The 22,322-nt window shown below is 32.0% G+C and overlaps 2 protein-coding genes across 3 annotated transcripts in view; both read right to left on the reverse strand.

The window, feature by feature from the left end:
* The window catches only part of LOC123553861 (uncharacterized), a 59,182-nt gene extending 57,686 nt beyond the window's left edge, over positions 1 to 1,496 (reverse strand). The window contains exons 1-3 of the mRNA XM_045343557.2: positions 1,418 to 1,496; positions 1,050 to 1,080; positions 262 to 303 (exon numbers count right to left, since the gene is read on the reverse strand). Of these exons, the coding sequence (XP_045199492.2) occupies positions 262 to 303; positions 1,050 to 1,059 (52 nt within the window). The 5' untranslated portion in view covers positions 1,060 to 1,080; positions 1,418 to 1,496. The remainder of the gene's footprint in view (positions 1 to 261; positions 304 to 1,049; positions 1,081 to 1,417) is intronic.
* An 8,416-nt stretch (positions 1,497 to 9,912) lies between these two features.
* LOC123553862 (uncharacterized) overlaps positions 9,913 to 22,322 on the reverse strand; it is a 44,380-nt gene continuing 31,970 nt past the window's right edge. For both annotated transcript variants that reach the window (XM_045343559.2, XM_045343560.2), the window contains 5 exons: positions 21,021 to 21,073; positions 17,799 to 17,908; positions 17,462 to 17,530; positions 13,719 to 13,905; positions 9,913 to 10,063 (listed from right to left, as the gene is read on the reverse strand). In XM_045343559.2, coding sequence (XP_045199494.2) covers positions 9,999 to 10,063; positions 13,719 to 13,905; positions 17,462 to 17,530; positions 17,799 to 17,908; positions 21,021 to 21,073 — 484 coding nt within the window. In that variant the 3' untranslated portion in view covers positions 9,913 to 9,998. The remainder of the gene's footprint in view (positions 10,064 to 13,718; positions 13,906 to 17,461; positions 17,531 to 17,798; positions 17,909 to 21,020; positions 21,074 to 22,322) is intronic.

Raw genomic sequence — 22,322 nt, forward strand, 5'->3', positions numbered from 1 at the left:
GCTGAGAAACTAAACAGTACCAATAACACGACATAAAAGTTCTCAAATCAGTCAAGCAAAAGATTGAGCAAATGTCTCTATCTCTTTATTCGTCGAATTTATGTATTCTGAAGCTTTGAAAAGTCGGGGTTTAATCAAATTCTACATTGTAGAAATTTGCATGATTCAAACGTGCAGAACTACCTTAACACGTTTACACGTCACAACAGGAGACAAAGACAACACTGGTCATAGTATTGAAGAATACAGAAAGAAACTTACCGACAGCAATACAGGTTGCAATAAGAAAGGATGTCAATAAATCTGTAAAATATCAAAATTTATACAACATTGCAGAAGTGACAACATATCAAAAGACAACAATTGTTTGTTAGCTTTATTAAATATTAAAATCATGAATTTGAATTAGTTTAGATTGTTTTATATAAAAAAAACCGGACGCACACACGCAAGGACGCTGGGACGGTGCGATTTTAACATGCCCTCCTTTATGGGCATGATAAAATAATGATATAGATGTTTACAATCATAAAAATATCATTTCAGTCGTCACGAAATGCAAAAGAAATCTGAAAACCTCATAAAAGTATTTTACTGTTTTCCAACATAGATATCGTGACGTCACAACAAAATGATGACTCAATGTACGTGATGTTGCACGGGGGAAAATGGATATAACTGAAAATTCATGAAAAAAAAAATCCGTGTAAGACCACGGTCTATATTTATTTTACTCTGGAACACCATAGTTCTTTTACATGTTATAATCTATGTCAACACATGAAAAATCTTACCAAAAAATAAATAAATAAATAAATAAATAAATAAATAAAAACAAAAAACAAAAAAAGTCTTTGTTTGATCTGTTTCATTTATAGTTTCTTAAAAATAGAATACTTGAAATGTAAATGAGAAAGATTTATCTAGGGACTCACACTAAATGAACGCACATTAAACAAGTTTAATACGCATAATAATATACAGAGTCTGAAAGTTTAAAGGTAGCAAATTGTAAATATCTGAGACACGTTTTGAAATTTAACGCCTACCTGCTCTCATTTTGTGTCCTGTAAACTTTGTCTGTAAAAAAAAACGTAATTTATCTCTATGAGCTTTTGTGTAAAAAGTCTGACATAAAATGATTAAATATATTGCATGTATGAGCTTGGAATAGTTTTAATCAAATGACTCGAAATTTTTATATTACTATGACGTAAGTTTAGGTTGTATTTACTAACTGCGAATTGTCATCATCTCTCCACGTATTGAGGCGGTACATACAAGTTTGTACTCGTCAGATTTTTTCAGTAATAATTGTCGTTGTTACATTCAGAAAAAAAGTAAAGTTTTGCATTAACGCCAGCCGTTTGTTGTTGAATTCGTTTACTTTAAAAGAACATGGTTTTAAGAAACTCACCTCCTTTTAGTTCACTGTCTGTTGTCCGACTTCTTTAAGATCTGATACGACAGCCTTTTATAGACACAAAGTACACATGTCTTTCGGTTTCTCATACAGTTTTATCTTATATCTTGTTAAATCATATACTGGTGTGCTTAATAAACGCGACACTAAATTGCTGTCAATAGGCAATATTTTACACAGCCCGACGCATATTTCACAGTCCTATATATCGAAACAAACCACTATTTAGAAAGGGACATGTTCTAGAATGGTCTACATAATAGAAAACATCTCTGAAAATTTTCTGTACGGAAATAAAACTAACATTCATATAGAAAAACTAAAAGTTTGTAAAACACCCAACCAGTATCTTTATAAATTACAAGCAATCAATATATTTAAGAAGCTTAAATCGAAATTTACACCAATAGTGGTTCTTCGTGTGATCAGGTGACATTTTTGATAGAAACATATATTCAACAACATTGTTTAATGAGGTCATGAGTTGCAATGTGGTAACGAAATCTAAAACGTGTACTCTCTATTGACTGAAGTGAATACCGTCAGCTTTACTATCCAATAAAAAATCTTGATAGCCTACTCTTTGTGTACATATTGAATTTCAAATTTATTAGGACTCCAACCTTTAACCAAAGTTCTTTATAAGGACTGTTTTATGTATAGAACATTTTTCCCTGAGGTAGATTATTGTTTACTAACCTTGTTTTAAGATAGCATCCTGTATTTACTATATAATTCTACTTTCTTCCAGAATTTTCTGCTACAATTCTGATAAACAATGTGTAACAGTTATTTTTTAAAATAATTTTTCCAGAATGTTCTTTTTATTCTTAGTGTTACACGAATATTCTGGAACCTTCTGTGATACAGTATATAGTCAAATGTTTTTGATTAAAACAGAACCTACAGTACAAAACTAAGATTACAGATATTAATGAAACTTTCCTGTATTTCTTAATAGCAAATTATTATCAGTTTCAATATTTGATATTCTGAAGGTTTATTTGAAGGAATTACATAAATTTCTCGATTTAAAAAGTTATCTTACATTTGAACTTTGTGAAACATTGTGGAATTTATTCTGACTGGATTTAAATTTGACCTGAACAGGATTTGAACTAATCTAATTGTTACTTAAATTCATGATTAAAATTTTGTTTATTGTTAATAGTTGCTGGTTTGTCTTTCTGTTACTTTTATCAACTGTAACAAGAAATTGTTACCCTCTGACTTAACAACTGTCTGTTCTTCAATTTCTTGCCAGGGTTTACACTTAATACTAAACCTTTTCACAATGTTTTGGTAGTTCAATACATTATATAGTATACATATTTCTTTAATGTATCTTCAAGGTCAAGGTTAGAGACGAAAGGGTTGTAAAATTGTCTATATCCGTAATTTACCCCTATAATGTAACAATGCAGATTGCAGTGCAAAAACTTTTTATGTTGAAGTTCAAGAAAGGTCTTCACCAAAATTCTAAAATTAATTTTTATTTTTACTTCGTTTAAATATACTATATATATAGTGACATTGTGGAGTGCAGTACGGTTGATATATCAACTGATTTTCAAGATCAAGGTCTGGAAAGGTCAGGTGTCTATTGAAATATGAGACTTTATTGCCCTTGTCATAAGTTTATTATCTTCAATCGGGATTGATTTAAACACTGTATGTAAATATCATATTGATATTAAGTTCTGTGCAGTAAAACCGTTTACCAATTTCAAGGTCAATGCCAGAATAAAAAATATTACACTTTCTTGTTTCATCAGGTTTTATTCAAACTGAACATTGTGGAATGTACAGCAAATTTTATGCTCTGCTGTCATTACGCTGTAGGTCACAAGAGGTTAAAGTGTAGTAGATACTGCACATTCTTAATACCATTATCATTCTTATATAATAAATTTAAGGTCGTATATGGTCGAAAGTATCAAATGTATTGTGTTATGCTTTACAAGTTTCCAGCATTTTCCACATTATTATTAATTTCCACAGCATTGACCGCATTATGACGTCATACATCAGTACCATATCAGGTTTGCGTTTTAATGGTCGGAAGTATACATCTTTGACAATCAGGGTAAAAGGAAACTGAAATACGTAATAAAACCTGGTGTTTTAATGCATTTTGCTAGTTAACTGAAAAACTTAAAACTTGAATGGCATTGACAATTTACTGACAATGATGATATGATTGAATGTCATTGTAAGCCACTTGTAGAGGTAAATGACAATGAAAATAGGTCTCTAATCTTTTCCACCCAAGTGCATATTTCACCGTTTGATAAATAGAATTGGTTTGTAATATTATTTCTAGTTTCATTTGAAATGCTTAAGTCTAGTATTGTATGTACAAAAATAATTTGACTTTTAATTTAAATATAGAAATTATCTCTTATCAGGACCTACACTCTTTAAGGCCTACATGTCCGTTAGCATTGGTTTAGTTTATGAAATATTGCTTACTGTATATGAACAAAACAAAAATCCTATATTATGAAGATGATTTGTTTAGTCCGAAATTATTAATATATGCACAATTTCTCAATATTTATGATAATTAGAACAGCTAAAAATCCATACGTATACATGCTCTGATATTTATAGTGCCTATAAGTATATATATTAGGTGTCGAAACATAAGATTTTATCACTCTTGTAAAACCTAGGTATATATGTATAAATTATACTGAGAAACAAAGTTAAATTTTCGGATAATTTCAGTAAACTTACGCTGTGGAAATATTGGGAGGATGTTTATGAAGCTTATCCGGTTTATACTCTTAGTTTGTTGTACAATATTTGTATGATATACATCATCGACACACTTACGAAGGTATATGCCGCTATTCCTTCTGAAGCATGACGAATCTCCCAACGATTCCATACCAGAATGAACTTGCATTAGTCTATCTGACTTGATTTATATAAAGCCGTCTTTACATAGGTGTTTGTGTATCATAGTCAGTGTCCAAAGTGTGATCAGCCCGCCCGCTAAGCTCAATAGGGAAAACGTTGGTCTACAGATCGCGGGGTCGTGAGTTCGATTCCCGGGCGGGGCGTATGTTCTCCGTGACGATTTGATGAAAGACAATGTGTATGAAATCCTTCGTCCTCCACCTCTGATTCATGTAGGGAAGTTGGCAGTTACTTGCGGAGAACAAGTTTGTACTGGTACAGAATCTAGGAACACTGGTTAGGTTAACTGCCCGCCGTTACATAACTGAAATACTGTTGAAAACGGCGTTAAACCCAAAACGGAACCAAAGTGTGTTCAATAACATAACTTCAATGTTGTTACTACACATTAACGTCGTACGGCTGAGGAATATTTATCCGACATGAATATATTTATCCGAGCGCATGACGTATTTCCTCAGAATTCCCACCGACCTGACATCTACAGAACGATGCCTTTTTAAAAAAGTTTCACATTAAGGCGGCCCACACAGACCGGAATTCATTGACATTTTCTATCATGGTTCTAAACTTTGTCCTTACTTCAGTTTCTAATTCTTAAATCCTATTGTTTAATCCCTTGTCGCTAATAAATCTGAAAAAAAGCTAGCCTTGTCATATCTGCTATATCTCCGGGTGGTCTAGGAGGGCCTGGTTATTAATGTAAATATTTAGTTTTAGATTATTCTTACAAGGCTATGTAGAGGGGGATTCCCTACTTTTTCTGGTGTTGGGCAGTGGGCAATTCTTGTCTTCTGTATATTTTTCTGGTCTTTATATAACCGGCGTTGTTTAATAACGCTTCAATACGAACAGCAATAATGGCGGACACGAGTGTTTACAGATCCGAACGAATGTCATATAAAATCGATGTTCTGCCACAGAAGCGGAGAACCGCTGGATGCCAACGACACAGGATAAACGTTGGACAGAATCTGTCTGTTGATTTGCATCACAAAATAAACCATTTTTATCCGTTTGCTGATCATATTTATTATCACATAACCATTCGATCTCTACAAAAGTGGCCTTTGTATTAACCGGAGGTTTTTTGGTGACATGATGTGAACAAATGCAGGATTTGAGATGAGAATGAGGTGGTAAAAGCAATTCGATTGTAAGTTCAGGTCTAAAGTTGTACGTTGGAAACACGAACACGTTAGTGTTAAATCATTAATGCCACTCATAGATGGGCTTAAAGTGCTAAATAGAGTTTTCAATTTTCTGTTTTCATTTCGAGTGGGTTCATGTGAATGTTAAAGTAGTTCTAGTATTTTGATGCGTCCAGAACTTCAATGAAAGAGGATCGGTTGTAGAATGGTCTTACACTGTTATATCTTTACAGGGATACTTGTCTTTTAAACTTGCTGGACATACTAATAAATGGGATGTACGCAATCACACCATTTAAAGTACACATGCAGCCATTATTTTAACTTAACATCAGCTGAAACTTTTGTGTTTGAATCCTTGTTTTCGCAATCTGTTATAAACGAAAATAGTTGCAAACACAAATTATAGGTGGACTAATCATTGACAGAATTGATCAATAGTTTACCAATTTTTTTTTTCATATATGTGGCTGGATAACACCTACGTAGGCATTTCGTGAAGGTGCAACTTTTATGTGTTATATGTGAAGTATATGGTATAAGTAGTTCATTGATACCGGTAGTCACAATCCTAAGGTCAAATTAAGGTCAAGAAATTAGGTCAAAGGTCATTGAGTGCAGTTTACAAATTTCACTTAAATGACATCATATCTTCGCCATTTGATGAAATAAGTGAGCAAACATGGTATTTAATTGAAGCAAATGTATTTAACTATAAAATGAAATCACTATATGCAAATAGCTCATTTGCATATTAATTAATATTAATGAAAGCTGCAGAATCGTACAAAATTACGATAAAAATTGGCATGTATGTACAGTTGTACAATATTTATTGTTTTATATATAATTTTCATGATTTTTTCATGATTTGAAAAACAGAAAGGTAACAATGATATGTGGGATACTTATCTATTGATAAACGCAACTTTATATCGCCATCATATGTGTTTTATGTGTAGATACTGCTTGAAGTTGGTGGGGTGAGTAGACTTCTAACCAACAGTTATCGTTAGCACAATTGTGTATTTTTTTTTTCACAAAAGCAAGGCATTTCTTTTGTATTAAGTACATATCTGCCGGCTATTTCAAAATGTGAACCTATGTCACACAGCCAATATGGCTGCCATTTTCAAAATGGCGACCAAGATGACCACAAAAGGTAAGTATGTTCAAAAGGATGCATATATATGAGCGTTTAATGTAATTTATTGCAGTATTAAGATTGATAAATACAATTGATGATAAGACCATACGCCATGTAGGCAACCTCAGATAACCAATATGGCGCTCATTTTTCAAAATGGCTTCCAAAAGTCAATATGTTAAGCTTACTTTGCATATGCTATAGAGTTTACATAGTTGTTTTATGTAGTTTAGTAGAGTACTGTGATTGAAAAAATATTACTATTTTATATCAGGTTGACACCATCTCAGACAACCAGTATTATAAGACAGCCACTTTTCACAATTGCCGTCAGTTTTTGCTGTTCAGTTTTTCTAATATACTGGAAACTGTACAAAAGGTTTCATGTAAGGTTTTGCAGTATTTTGACGGATAATTAAACAATATACTATTTAAAACATATATTGGGTTAACAGACACGATAGCCTAAAATGGTATCAATAGTATACTTGGTATAACGACTGAGCACCCAATGTATCTAGAGGTATAGAGAAGGCAACTATGGATCGACAGGCAAACTTGGCTTTACATACAGACCTCTATGGATATTCTTAGGATACAGACAGACAAACTGTGCATCAGTGATATATAGTCAGGCCATTTTTGGTATCATTTGTTTACAGACACGCCATCCGGACTAAATATTGATGCCGCTATTGGTATCGAGGCTATACAGACATGCCATTCTGATCGTGGCCATTATGCATTATGGATATACCGGTTTTACATATAAGCCTTTCTTGGTAAAAAAACTGGGTATACAGGCAGACCATCGTTGCTATACAATAGGCCAGTATATGCGTTGAGTATGCTTGGTATATAGACAGGTCACCTGAGTGCATCCTAGGTAGGCCACCTTGAGTATCCTGGGTATACAGGCCATCCTGACCGTTTACTTAATATCACCACTATCAAGATCCTGGGTATAAATACATGTCACCGGTGTACCTTAGGTATAGAGGCAGGTCTATCTGGGTATCCTTGGTATACTGTCAGGTCTTCTTGGCTATAAATACAGGCCACTATTGGATCCTGAGTACCGCTATTTGTAAACTTGTTATACATAAAGACCACTCTGGGTATACTGGGAATATAGGTCGTCCTGGTTATTTATATAGAAAACTATGGGTATCCTAGGTATACAAACAGGCCTCTCGTGGTATCCATTGTAGACATACAGGCTATCAGGGCTATATATGTATGCCAATACGGATATCCTTGGTATACAGAAAGACCGTCAATGTATCCAAGGTATACAGGTCACTCTTGGTATCATGGATATACATGCATACAGGTCAGGTTAGCGATACATACAGATACACTATCAGTGTCCGTGGCATACAAAGAGGCAACTATCGGTACCTTAGGTATAGATGCAGGCCATTTTGAGTATAAGGGTTATACAGACTGACCACATGTGTATCCTGTGTATACATAAAGACAATCATAGCTAATGCCAGTTTGGACATATACTAATTACGCTTTACAACTTTGCATCGATAGCGTTAAATAATGGATCTAAGTTTGCATGCATACAAAGGATATCACGGGTGACATGTATGACTGTATTCCTATAATACCCAAAGTAACATATCATTTACTTATGTGAATTGCAAGACGAAATGTGGCAGTTCAATGTGCAAATGCTACCGATCTAACCAGGTTTACATGTTTGAATGTGCATGCGAGGCTATTTATATACCAACTGTAGAACTGTACATGGGAACGAGGAAAATAAAGTTGTGACATTTTTAAACCAATGTCCTCTGGTATTGTGTATAGAGAAAAGACTATGAGCAAGATTGAACTGTTTGAACTACGTTGTGCAGTATTTGAATAAGTGTTAGATACTAATTATATTCGTAATACATGGAATATTTACAAACTTTACTTGGACATTTATAAAACTGATAATATTCTTATCAATGGTTAAGAACAGATACATTTGTACTAAATGCATATTTGATACATTTTAATTAATATTCATGAGTATGCAAATGAGCTGAAAAAAACTCTTTATTAATAATTATGAAGAACATTATTCCAAAATTAAAACATCTTACTATCTCAAAATATGGTTTATATGTGAGATATGTAAATATTGTCAGTTTTTTAATATTTGTTTTAATGATTTATATACCCCGCCAACTTCTGACAGTATTTACTCCTACAAACAATAAATAATGCTATAAACAGATATAAATTTATATAAAGAATGTTTCAAATGTAATACTGCTTATTTTTGCCCATTTATAAACACAAATAGTGAAGATTTGATCTTTGTATTAATTGAAAATATCATTTTTAACGAATTATCTGCCCATTTTTTAAGTTTTCATGAATATTCATTAGTATGTAAATGAGATAAAGTTTGATTAAGTGTTTGTAAATACATGTACAAAACCCTGGCTTCATTTTGATACCACTGTTGTTATTCTACACCGGTAAATGACCAAGGTACAAGGTATTGTATGTGACACACATGAAAATATGCACCGAATGACCTTTGACCTCGTTTATTTCACTATAAAGGTCATCTCAAGGGTGACTACCGGGCAAGTCTTTATTGTGGCACCTAGTAGATGACGTTTAACATGGTAGTCGTCCATCTTCAAGGAATGCCTACCCAAGTCACAATTTTGAAAACTCTAGGCATACTATAACACTTAAAGCGCATTACTTCATGCTTTCACGTTGTTGTCACACTTGAATTGAGGCTTTGGAATTTCTCAGAAACTATATTTCAAAATGACATAGCCCTTAACATATCTTCTAATGCAACAATTTTTGAATATCGAATATATTTGAATCAACAGTATTCACAATATGATTATGAAACAGAAATATATATTTTAATGACAAAGGAAAAGTGGAATCTCCACAGGTCGCTAAACACGACAAAAATAAAAATGTTGCAGGCTCGGTTTAATTGAGGCAGTGGAAATGGATGAGCTTGGTAGCAAACGAATTGACAATACCTGGTAAAAATCTAAATGACGAAAGAAACTTTTAAATTGAAACTCGTTCGTATAAAGGTCAATGTTCAACATTAATTGTCTCTAGTTGTGAAGTTTTCGCTCTAAGAAGATGGATGTGGTGAGCAATTTATTTCGAAATTATTACAGGACTATATTAATAACTATTAACATATCTTTTATTCTCCTTCTATCATATTTGTTTTAAAAGTATTTGTGTCGAAGCAAAACGCCAAATCAGTCACAATTAAACCAAAAACAAAACGACACATTTTGTCTTATATCTATTTAATGCAGCAAATTTCTGGTAAACACATCAACGACAGCTTGAGTTCTTCCTAAGGAATAACTTTTAATGTTTTCATATCAAACTTCCCTTGCAATGCGAGCCTGAAAATGCGATCTGAAAGAGAATATTCATCAAGGTCATATTAAAATGATTTGAAGATGTATTATTAACATATATACAATCGAGTGACCGACATTAGAAATAGGCATATTTTCGAATATAAAGAATCGGTATACTTTATTTTGGCATTGAAAAACGTATAAGACTGTAATATAAAGCAGTATTTATTTTTAATTTTTATCATAAGAAATCTCAAGAAATTGTCTGTTATGATCAGATGCAGCATCACTATGAGACCGAAGTACGCGTTGAGTATAACTTGAGTTAACTTTGAGAGATAGAATATCAACTTTTAAATGATACATAAAAAGTGAAGAAATTAATTACTGTCTTCATCAAATAATTAAAAATTATTTCACAAATGTGTATTGTAATAAAGTTTTGTGTATACAGAGAATTAAAATTGTGATATATTTTCATTATCTGTGTTCGCAAAAAATGGCAACAGTTGTCTTATTAAATTCTTTAAATAGAGTGAAAAATGAATACGGGTTCACATACACTATATTTTTTTCAAAATGAAGACAATTAGGATATATTGATTTGTCGCTTCACTGTTCCGTATGATTTTTACGTGTTAGTATTATTAATAATAGAAATAAAACACAAAAGAACAAATAAACAGCAATAATACAAATTATCACTCAGTGTTTTATACTGAAGTGATGATACTACATTTCTACTTGTAACAGAATGTTACATTTTTGAACATTTGGCGTTCATAATTGGTTGTAATACAAAGTGTACTTATATTCATCTAGATTCTATATCAGTTTTGCCTATAATTTTGTATTGTTGCAAAAAGGACTGGTGTAAATAATATTTTTGATGAAATACAACAATATTTTCATTTAAAGGTGTTGATTTTGGTGAAACCCTAACACATTTTGTTATTAACATGCTATCGATTCTATTTAAAATTCTGAAACCTATTTCATTTGCTATCAGTATAAGCCGCCAATAAGAAATGATACCTTTTATTATAGTAATACTGTTTCGTATTTAGATATACTATAAATATACCTACTGATTGTGCCTGTAAGAAACACTAAATTTTGTCATTCTTATGCTGGTCATGTCATCTTTGTGAATTTTAAAGATGGTTAATTACATTTAAGCAATATTTTATGACAGTCTTCATTTCTAGTACATTTTTTAGAAATTTATTTAAGCAACATTCTATGACATTCTTCATTTCTAGTACATTTTATTAGAAATTTATTTAAGCAACATTTTATGACATTTTTCATTTCTAGTACATTTTGTTAGAAATTTATGAACATTCTATGACATTCTTCATTTCTAGTACATTTTGTTAGAAATTTATTTAAGCAACATTTTATGACATTTTTCATTTCTAGTACATTTTGTTAGAAATTTATTTAAGCAACATTCTATGACGTTCTTCATTTCTAGTACATTTTGTTAGAAATTTATTTAAGCAACATTTTATGACATTTTTCATTTCTAGTACATTAATTAGAAATTTATTTAAGCAACATTCTATGACATTCTTCATTTCTAGTATATTTTGTTAGAAATTTATTTAAGCAACATTTTATGACATTTTTCATTTCTAGTACATTTTGTTAGACATTTATTTAAGCAACATTCCATGACATTCTTCATTTCTAGTACATTTTGTTAGAAATTTATTTAAGAAACATTTTATGACATTTTTCATTTCTAGTATATTTTTTAGAAATTTATTTAATGGATTTAAAAGACCTTTTTCTTGCGATTCTTTCTTATTAAAAATGTAAGTTTTATTTTGTTCAAATGGTAAGTACTCCTCTTTCATACGAAAGTATTTAAAAGTGGACAATTTCTATTAATTTCAATATAACCTCTAGTTTTACATTTGCATTTCATAGATATTTGGACCAAAAAGCAAATTTTAAAACAAAACAGTATGTAGCTTCCCAGTTCATTTATTTCTAATCTGTCCTAGTTGCGCAACCAAAATATGTAAAAGGAGGTAATAATATATTTACAAACTTGCATTTTTAATGAATTTCTGCTAAGTATATATTTGTCAGTGTAAATATTTGACAAATTTAATAAATACGTTAGTACTGATTTTATATCATTCCATCAAAGTATACTTATTAAATTTATTCATATGTTGAAGTTATTCTATCATGGTTTGGCAACCAGGATAGGAAATTCAAACTTAAAAGAGCCTCCGATGGAAATCCAACATGTATTAAACACATTAAACATTTGTAAAACATTCGAACAAATTTGTAGCTTGCTCAAAATCTTATTACTTACTTTTAACAGATTTGAAGATAAAATCGCGTAGTTTTATTTTCTGTAGGTTTTTGTTACAGAATGTCGTCATATTTAGGCTTTGTTACCTGTCGTGGCTAGATTGCTGAGTTTGCCGTCGAGAAAATGCAAGTGCATAAGCTCTTCTAACAACTAGGGTGCGTATAGTTTACTGACATTCCCATTAGGTCTTATAAATTTAATGAAAAATCCCTGTAGCTAAAGCAGCTCATACCAGTACTGTCATCAGGCGACTTCTTTTTAGAAATATTCTAAATCAGGTATTAACTAATACCTGGCCATAACTTGTAGCCCCAGCTAATGGCTATATATTATAGAAAGAACATGTTACCCATGTTACCCATGTTTGCACTTTTAGAGGCATGGTTAATGACAAGCAGGATAAATTACCTACTATGTACTGGATACCAAAACGACATTAACAGTCTGAATAGGCTCTTTCACCCTAATTCTTGTTTATGCACTATTACCAATAACACAAAGATTTCAACATCGTTATAGATGCATAGATAGAGAGAGAAAGAGAGAGAGAGGGAGAGAGAGAGAGAGAGAGAGAGGTTTTATGAGACCTTTGGGAGTTCTGTTAAGAATAGCGGATATTCGTATATCAAGAACAACCAAATATTTCTACACCTGTTATAACCAAATATTTATACACCTTGTATAATAGTCAACAGCATAGTCCTATGAAAGACAACACTAGTTACTCTAATAGAAAACATTTGCTTGAGAAAAATATTATTTTCTTGTAATGTAAACTGTATAACAGAATAATTTTATTACTACTATAATATTATTGGTACATTTTACAAAATGTGGACTAGAAACGTTGTTTTGCAAGATCCTCTCTTTCTTATTAGATAGTTTTTTGTCAGCCTTATGAATAATGTTTTCGGAGCGTTCATTTATATTTTCATGGGTACTTACTTATTGCACTTTACTTGTATGTAGCAGATTTGTTATTATATTGTTTATAGGTACTTATGTTTAGCATATCGCCAGACACGCAGGTAGATGTTTTACCAACCAGCACTACACGCTATCTTGACAATTCTTTAAATGATGGTTATTAAAATATTTTGCTTATATTGTTACTAAAATGTATCATAGAAAGCTTCAGTTAAGGTATTTCAACACAACGGAATCCACCTGGTGGACAGTAACTTTATTTATCAATACAATGTTATCATTGTAGAGGTTAAAGGCTTGGGCTGGTGCTTGTGTTAATGTGTATATTTGGTCAGTCGCTGTATACGAGTAAACATTTACTCATATTTCTACTCAGAGTACTGTATGTGCGGCTTCGTTCTTTTAATATATCTATTCCTGTAAGTTTATCGATGCTATCAGAACTTACCATTTACGCTTTGACAAGAACCGTAGTTACAACCACCATCTGCACAACAAGAATGACAGAGTGAGGTGGATCGTTTACCTACGTTGCCACAATAGGAGCCCCAACTCGATCCGGATGGCGGAAGGGTAACATTTGCAACGCAAATCTTATAATCCTCGTAAGCCTTTTCCATCAAGATTTGACATATCTGAAATAATTACATGTTTCATCGGAGGTTATTATTACTACTATTATTATTATCATTATTATCATCATCATTATCATCACCATAGCTTAGACATTAACATTGATAATTCATAATTGACTAAAAAACAGTTGATGTTTACCAAGTAGCAACAGTTAACAATTTTTCCCAAAGCGTCCTGTTTGGATATGTCCAATAAGCATATTTCAATAAAGTACTTCGCTTTTAGACATTAACATTAAATTTAGAAATTTAACTTCTTCTTAGTTGCATTCTTTGCGTCCAAAGGATCTTTTAACAGATTTTATTTATTTATTGGTAGTGCACATTTATACTATTCTTAGCTGTTCATGTATAAGGAATGTACTTATTTAAACCTAACGCACAGTACTGCTCTTACAACAAAATGTTAATTTTATCTTGATGTAAATACTTTGAAGTAAATGTTCATATTTTCAAATACGAATGCAGGACTACAACACATGCACTTGGGGTCAGGAGCTTCCACGCGAACCCTCGTCCGCCCCCCTGGCAACTGATAGCCGGTATTTTGTAGCATTATAGCACTTACTGGGCGTACGTAAAAGTCATGGCACTGCATTTTCTCTCGTAAGCTGAAATTCAGTCTCATTGTAAACATGTGAAGAAATTAATAAACCAAACTGAACATAATATAGAAATGATCATTGCAATATGGTTGGCAAGCCGTTAAGCTGTAAAATATAAGCAGAACTGGCCAACTAGATCTATTCAGCGTCCAATACCAAATAAACCTTGGTTCATTCTTTATGATGGACGCAATGGGGTTATTATAACAGTACTTGTTCTTGGATGCTATCAAATGAGTGTTTTAATATTTTTCGATGTGATATTTAACTGAGTGTAGTTTTCATGTGCGCTATTTATAGAGCTGCGTCATGGCATGCATAAATAAATTAAAATAATCCGACGCCATACAATACAAAGGCACAATACGAATGTTTTGACTGTTCGTATTAACTTGTGAAATACATAGAGAATATTTGTTTGTTTTGAGTGAATATGGAATATATCTCACTGAGAAGTGAGAAAATTTCAAATATGTTCACGAGCGCGAACATTTTCTCACTTCGGGGTGAGATATATTCAATATTCACGAAAAACAAACAAATTTTTCTTTTATTGTATGCTCAATTACGTTGAGATGTGCATTTTGCAATAACTTTTAATCTCAGCGCGGGAAACAGACGCGCGTAAACAGACATGGCGCCAGACGTGTTGTGACGTAAGAAAGACGCACACAACATAAAGTTCAATTTTATTTTATTTTTTGCTGCATAACGTTATGAAATTCTCATTAAGTAAAATAATTTGAATCGAGAAATATACTATAAAGAACAAAGTGCGACTACAATTTTCATCCTGTTTTAAGCAAATAATTTAAAATTCATACACAATGTATGAGGGGGCGGAGCTATATCTCTCACATTGTGAAAATATAGATTTCATATTTTCAGTGTGAGTGATGAGATATAAAAATGTTTAACTGATAGAATACAGTATTTCATTAGTTAGCATAAAATAAAAGCCGTTTTCTTGACAGAATTAATGTAGGTATAAAATAATAAAATTTATCGAGACCTTATCAGGACCTACGATAAGTAAATTCATTAAACAGGTGCTTATAATTATAGTGTTCTTTAACAATGTATTGACCTTTAACCCTTAGCCTGCTAAATTTCTAAAATGGACTGGTCCATCATTCAATTTAGGTAATACCATTTATTATTCGAAGGGGTGTTCACTAAAAATTTACTGACTGAATAGCGAACAGTGCAGACCATGATCAGCCTGCACGGATGTGCAGGCTGATCTTGGTCTGCACTGGTCGCAAAGGCGGAATCACATGCCGCCAGCAGGCTAAAGGTTAATATTCTAAGTATTCACTTGCTCTTGGACAAATCATATTGTTATCATTATCTAAATTAAACAATGCATTCATTATAATTTTCTCCTAATCGTTTTAGATATTTTGAGAACATTTCATATGATTGTTTTTACCTTTCTTGGTGCATAAAAGTTACCAATTGATATCCTTTTGATATTCTATTTTGTTGCCTTTAACGACACAACGACACAAGTACTGGCTATAGATTCTATAGCGATCTCTTTTTGCGGACGAAGACATGATAACAGAGATTTGAGTATATATGTAAATGTTAAACTAATGTGCAGCACAATTCAGACGTGTATATAAAGCAGCATTGAAACATATATTATTGGGCTGATGGATTTGTGGGGATATATTATGCACTCGTTTGTACTGCTAGGCCAGGGGCTTTGCCGTTATTGGTCTGGTGCATTACTGGTGGTGATTAGTGATATATATACGCCTATGTAATACTGTTTTGGTTATATTCTGTATAAGATGATGCAATCAAATAACACCACTTCAAATCGATTGTACACTCTTCCATTACTGTGTAATATTCAATCATCGATAAAAATGGTTCTTTCGTTTCATTCTTAGCATCGCAAAAACTACATTTAATAGACAGTCATCATTGTACATAAATATTTGTAACATTAAAAATCTTCTTTGCCTTAAATTGAGAACAACATGTTTTGGTATAATAAAAATAAATACAACATATCAATAAAGATATGCAAAATTCATTATTTTCATTCCCTTGAAACGTAAATTATCTACATAAATACCAGTCGATTTGTATTACAATAATGAATTTTTGTTTAGTTGTAGAATTGGGTATGAAAGATATTTCAGGAGGTCATTTTGTTAAATATGAATTTAAAATTAGTAACGGATGTGCATTGGACATCTTTTATAGATACATTTTATGTTTTTATTGCAAACATGAGAATAATTAGACATCCCGAATAAAGTGCGACCCAAACATTTTGTATTTTATCCAGTATGTAATAAATAAGGAAGCAGTTTGCAACAATAAAAGTAAAATATTAATTATTTCAATATTGCAGTACAAAGCAAGATTTGTGATAAGACATCTCAATTAAATTTCGTGTTCAGCATCGAAATAAAGGTTATGCCAGTTTAAGGCTTAACATAATTGATTAGACACCAAAGTTTCAAAATCATCATTATATTTTACTGACCTGTTGTTCAGACTGCATGTAACCTTTCAAGGTTACCAAAAGGATAGTAAAATACCGTGATATAGCTCAATCTTTCTGGGTTACACAAACCAATCAATGCTTTATTATTCGTTCTACATGGAAAATTTACAGCTATTCCTCCACAAATTCAACTCAATATAAAAATAACTATAAGCTGCCATTTTTATTGCTACATTTAATCCTAATTGAAATGGTCACAATTTTCTCACCTTTAATAAGCGAATTTTTTATTTTTTACTGTCTTAGATTGGGTATGTTGATTCTCTCTTTACTTTAATTATTAAAATCCAAAATACCAAAGAATCACTAGCTTTGCTTCAGCTTTCTACGGGTATTGAATGAAACTCGAACTAGCTCATACCGGTCCTCTCTAAACATCTAAGCCATGTCATCATATTGTCCACCATCGCAGTAGGATACTTACCAGCTTACTTCGGCAGCCGTAGTAAAACTCGTCATGACCACCAAAATCACTCTGAGTAGCATAACACACCTATAGATGAGAGAAGTAATGTTTATTGTCAAACCTTTCAAAATAAGTAAAGATCTAATAAAGATATATATGAACATTAAAGATCTATAAACTGTTAATTGGTACTACCATTTCTTAGAATACAGTATCTTGGCTTGGTATAATTGTTTTATCATTTTATAATTTTGAAAATATTTATTTAATTTTCAAAATACTTTTTGTACCTTTCATGATATGTGTTTGTCAATGATAAGTAAATTTTTTTTAAAAATAATATTTAATAAGGTACCTCATTTGCCTGACAATATCCAAGCGTTACACATTTTGCTGGATCCCTTACTTCAGACTGCTCAGATGATCGATGGTCACACATGTAACACTCAGATGATTGTATTGCAGCTGTTGATAAAGTGTAAAAAAGCGTGACATATAAGATGTTCACCTGACGGGTAGTTATTTTATTTACACTACTTTCTAGTGAAGAAACATGGTGGGATTAAAGAGCGTGATTTGGCACCAAAAAATTGATTCAACGATCATAATGGTGTGCCTACCACTGACCATATCAATGTGTTACCGGACGATGTTTTTCCTCTTTAATATATTTCTTTGTTTAATTTACTTCGTTGCATTTGTTTGTATGAATGTATTCTGCCTCTGTTTATGTGCATACATTTTACATGTACCATTTTTCTATGCGGAGTGTTTTATGGACAGCTAATTTCTTTGTATAAGTTTTTCCTGCTTTAATTTTTTCATTGTTTCTTTCCCATGACGAAAAGAATGCTCGGTGTCCCGATATATGTAATACCGTTTTGTATGTCTTTCTTTTCCATAATCAATTTATATATAAAATGTGACCAAACAGAGTTACCCTGCATACTAGTTTGATATACATGAAAATGCGTAGTTATATTTCACATTTCATATAGAAGACATTCAAAACTTTTATCAGTATTGTTTTACCGATCTAGTAACTTTTAATTAGTCATGACGTTCACTCTCCGTTCGCTGGCATACCTGTTTCAGTTTTTTTAAAGTTCTAAATATTCAATTCTATTGTGTAGTTTTTCAATTTACTGCTGTTACAGATAAATGCTCAAACTAATATGAAAAAATAATTCAATTTTTAAAATGCCAGGCGGTTGGACGTAGTACCTTGTGGAAAGAAGTATCATTTCTGCAGATAATATATTCATAACTAGTGGTCAAAGTTAGGTACACATGCCGTTTACCGAATGAATTCTTAAAATGCCCCAAAAAACTTATCTGATTACAGAATACATATATGTGCATCACCTAATATTATGCAAGTTGTCCTATATACAAGTTGTTGACAGAATCAGTTCTTTGCATGACGGTTCTTGTCTTATTTTGTCGGATAAATTAGTCTAGTCTGTACAGCAAACTACACTCACGAAAATAAAAATGACACAAAATCCATTTATAGGAAATATTTCATTCGTGCAATTCGTGCGCATTCAGTTTAATATTAATTGATCATTCTCCATTAAATCCTATGTGATATAGTGGTTTCATGTGTGTTTTCCCGAGGCATGATCTTTGTCACATATACATGTGGCGCTCGTGTTTTGATTATTTTAAATATAGAATCAATATCTCGTATCTACAAAAATCAAATGTTAATGACTAACCATTTTTTCCAACTTTTCAGAAACGTAACGCATTTGTATTAAATTTTTGTCAACTTTTATTCAGACGTTTTTCAAATATTCTTTTGTTAAAGCGCAATTATGCCAAAATACCAATTAATATCCATTTATATCGGAATGAGTCAGCTCAGCGAACGTGCACCTGGCAACATGCATACATATTTTCTCAGAAACTGCGGAAGGGCTTCAACAGTCATTAAATAATTTTGAATCTTATTGTAAAAAGTGGAAACTAAGAGATAATGTTCAGAAAACAAAAAAAGTTATATTTAGAATAGGAGGAAGGCAGCAAATTAGTGAACGCTTTACGTATGCAAATGAAGTAATAGAAATTGTAACAGTTCTAATTATCTTGGTATTGTTCTTTCTAACGGTAGCTCATTTATGAATGCTACGAAAGCTCTTACAGGCAAGGCTCTTAGAGCGATGAGTGCACTGTTTTTTGGTTACAAAGTCATTGAAACCCACTCATCAGTTAAAAATAGAGACTGGAAGGTACCGTAATATCCAAAGAGACGAAATGAAATGTACTCTTTGTGAAAAAAAGAAGATATTGAAGATGAGTTTCACTTCATTCTTATATGTCCTGTATATAATCATTTGAGAAGTATTTATATACCTAAGTACTATAGTAGACGACCTAACATGATAAAATTCATAGAATTGCTCAATGTTTCAAATATAAAGATATTAGATACAGTATTCTGCATTAAAGCATTTAAGCAGGGGCAAAACATTTTAAATTATCTGTATGATTAATGTGTACTCCAATCATAAAAAAGTATAATCCGTATGTTAAACGATATTGTTAAACATCAGAGATGTATTGTATACAGCATATTTCTTATGTCTACACTTGGGGGTATTGTAGCTAAGAAGAGAAGTAATTAACTGCGTGTAACTTTCAAGATAATGCGGTCTTATATGGTACTGTTTATGTCTTATATGGTACTGTCCGCAATTTCTATTCACAATCAGGTATATATGTAAATGCATTGGTTTTAACGATGATATATATTTAAGCATAACATATAGCCTCAGATAAATCTTGAATTTCGTTTCGCAAGGTTTATCAAGTCTAGGCAACTCTGGGAAGAACCAGTGCTGTTTCGGTAGTTGGTAACCCTTTCAATTTCGTTTCGGTAAGGACTGGTACTAAATTTGTAGCAAGTAAAAAATTAAGAAGTGTTTAAAATACTTCAGCATGTATTTAGTTTAGTTTAGTTTATTTGTATTTATATTGATATACTCTCTCGTATACACACATGTGTGTACAGTATATGTGACGATGAACTCTTATGTTCAAGTCAAGTTGTCAATAAAATTTCTGTTCTGTTCATAAAATGTAATCTGTGTGAAGGTTCCTAGGAGCATAGAACGCAAACAAGCAAAATGATAGCAAATACGATTTGACTGATCATGAGACTGAAGCGGAATTCTATAATACTAAAATCGAATGTCGTCCATGATCCAAAGGACAAGAAAACAGTAAGTGCAGGGAGAGAGACTTTGTGCAGATGCCACACAGCAACGCAACTAAAGTTGTTGCTGTGATAGTAAATAAATTGTGAGAAGATCCTCTAGAAACATAGAACGCACCCAATCAATAAATAACAGATTCGGTTTGATTGAGTCTATTCATAAGTGGAAATGGTATGTGCTGCACCCCTTAAGCCCACTTGCATGAGCATTGTATTTATGTTTCTCATGTCATGAATACAGATATTTATTTGTGATTGTGTTTCCAAAATAGATATACTGTATCTGTAGCTTTTTGTAGTTCTAGGAATGAGATACAAAGCATTATTGTAATGGCAGAAGGAAATAGGTAAACTCACGGTCCTTTATTCCACATAGTCGTTTGTTACAATCATCTCCTGAGTTACAACAACTGAAAGGAATTATTTAACGAATACAAAACATCTTTCGTTTAGTTATAGCTTATTAAGATAATTAATGGAACTAATTTAAGAAACTTTATCCTCTATTCTTTAACAGAGAAAAGTGTAACAGGTGATATGCTGCTGTACTGCTAAACTATTTCAAATTGGATACATCATATATTCAGTTCTCCTGATGACAACATCTAAATTGCACGAAAAACAAACAAATTTTCTTTTTACTTTATGCTCAATTACGTTGAGATGTGTATTTAACGACAATTTTTAATCTCAGAGCGGGTAACAGACGCGCGTAAACAGACATGACGTCAGGCGTGTTGTGACGTTAGAAACACGCACACAACATAAAGTTACATTTTATTTTTTTTTTTTTTTTGCTGCATAACGTTATGAAATTCTCATTAAGTAAAATAATTTGAATCGAGAAATATACTATAAAGAATAAAGTGCGATTCCAATTTTCATCCTGTTTTAAGCAAATAATTTAAAATTCATACACAATGTATGAGGGGCGGAGCTATATCTCTCACAGTGTGAAAATTTAACTGATAAAATGCAATATTTCATTAGTTAGCATAAAATGAAATTGTTTTCTTTTTCGTTTTTGATCTAAATCTTATTCGACTTTTGAAAAGAAATAGTGATAGGGAACAAGGAAAAAAGAGTAGGAAAATGGCACAGTTTCCTAGTAATATACATTACAAAAAATACTAGAATAAAACATTGCGACGTTATGAATCCATAAGTTACGTCAGGTGGGCCAATCAAACTGCTTGCATTGATTTCTTATTTGTCTTTTATAAAATTTAGATAAACAGTTACAATATTCAATTTACACATCTGGAGTTTTAACGTTACCACCAAGTTACTGGAATTCGGAATATGCATTAACAATACTGTCTCAACAATTTGTTTGATGGTTGATAATACCTAGGCGGTTTCTTTTTCAAACGTTACCAGGTAAAAGTGTGCCAAATGACTTAATCGAAAATGACGGCGTAAACAGATATAACATGTTTTAACATATATAAAAAATAATTTACATTAATGCACATTCGTGTACATTATGATATGTTAAAATGACGAAGACCTGTTATGTTCCATTTTTTGTAATGTTCTGATCTGATCAATAGAATGTTTTAAATAAACACGTTTAGTAGGGAAGCCATACTGAATGGATTAGATTAACTATTTTTAAAATAAAGTTATATTAAGGAGATATCTTATGATAACTCCGTT

This window comes from Mercenaria mercenaria, chromosome 7, assembly GCF_021730395.1.
Source record: "Mercenaria mercenaria strain notata chromosome 7, MADL_Memer_1, whole genome shotgun sequence".
NCBI lineage: Eukaryota > Metazoa > Mollusca > Bivalvia > Venerida > Veneridae > Mercenaria > Mercenaria mercenaria.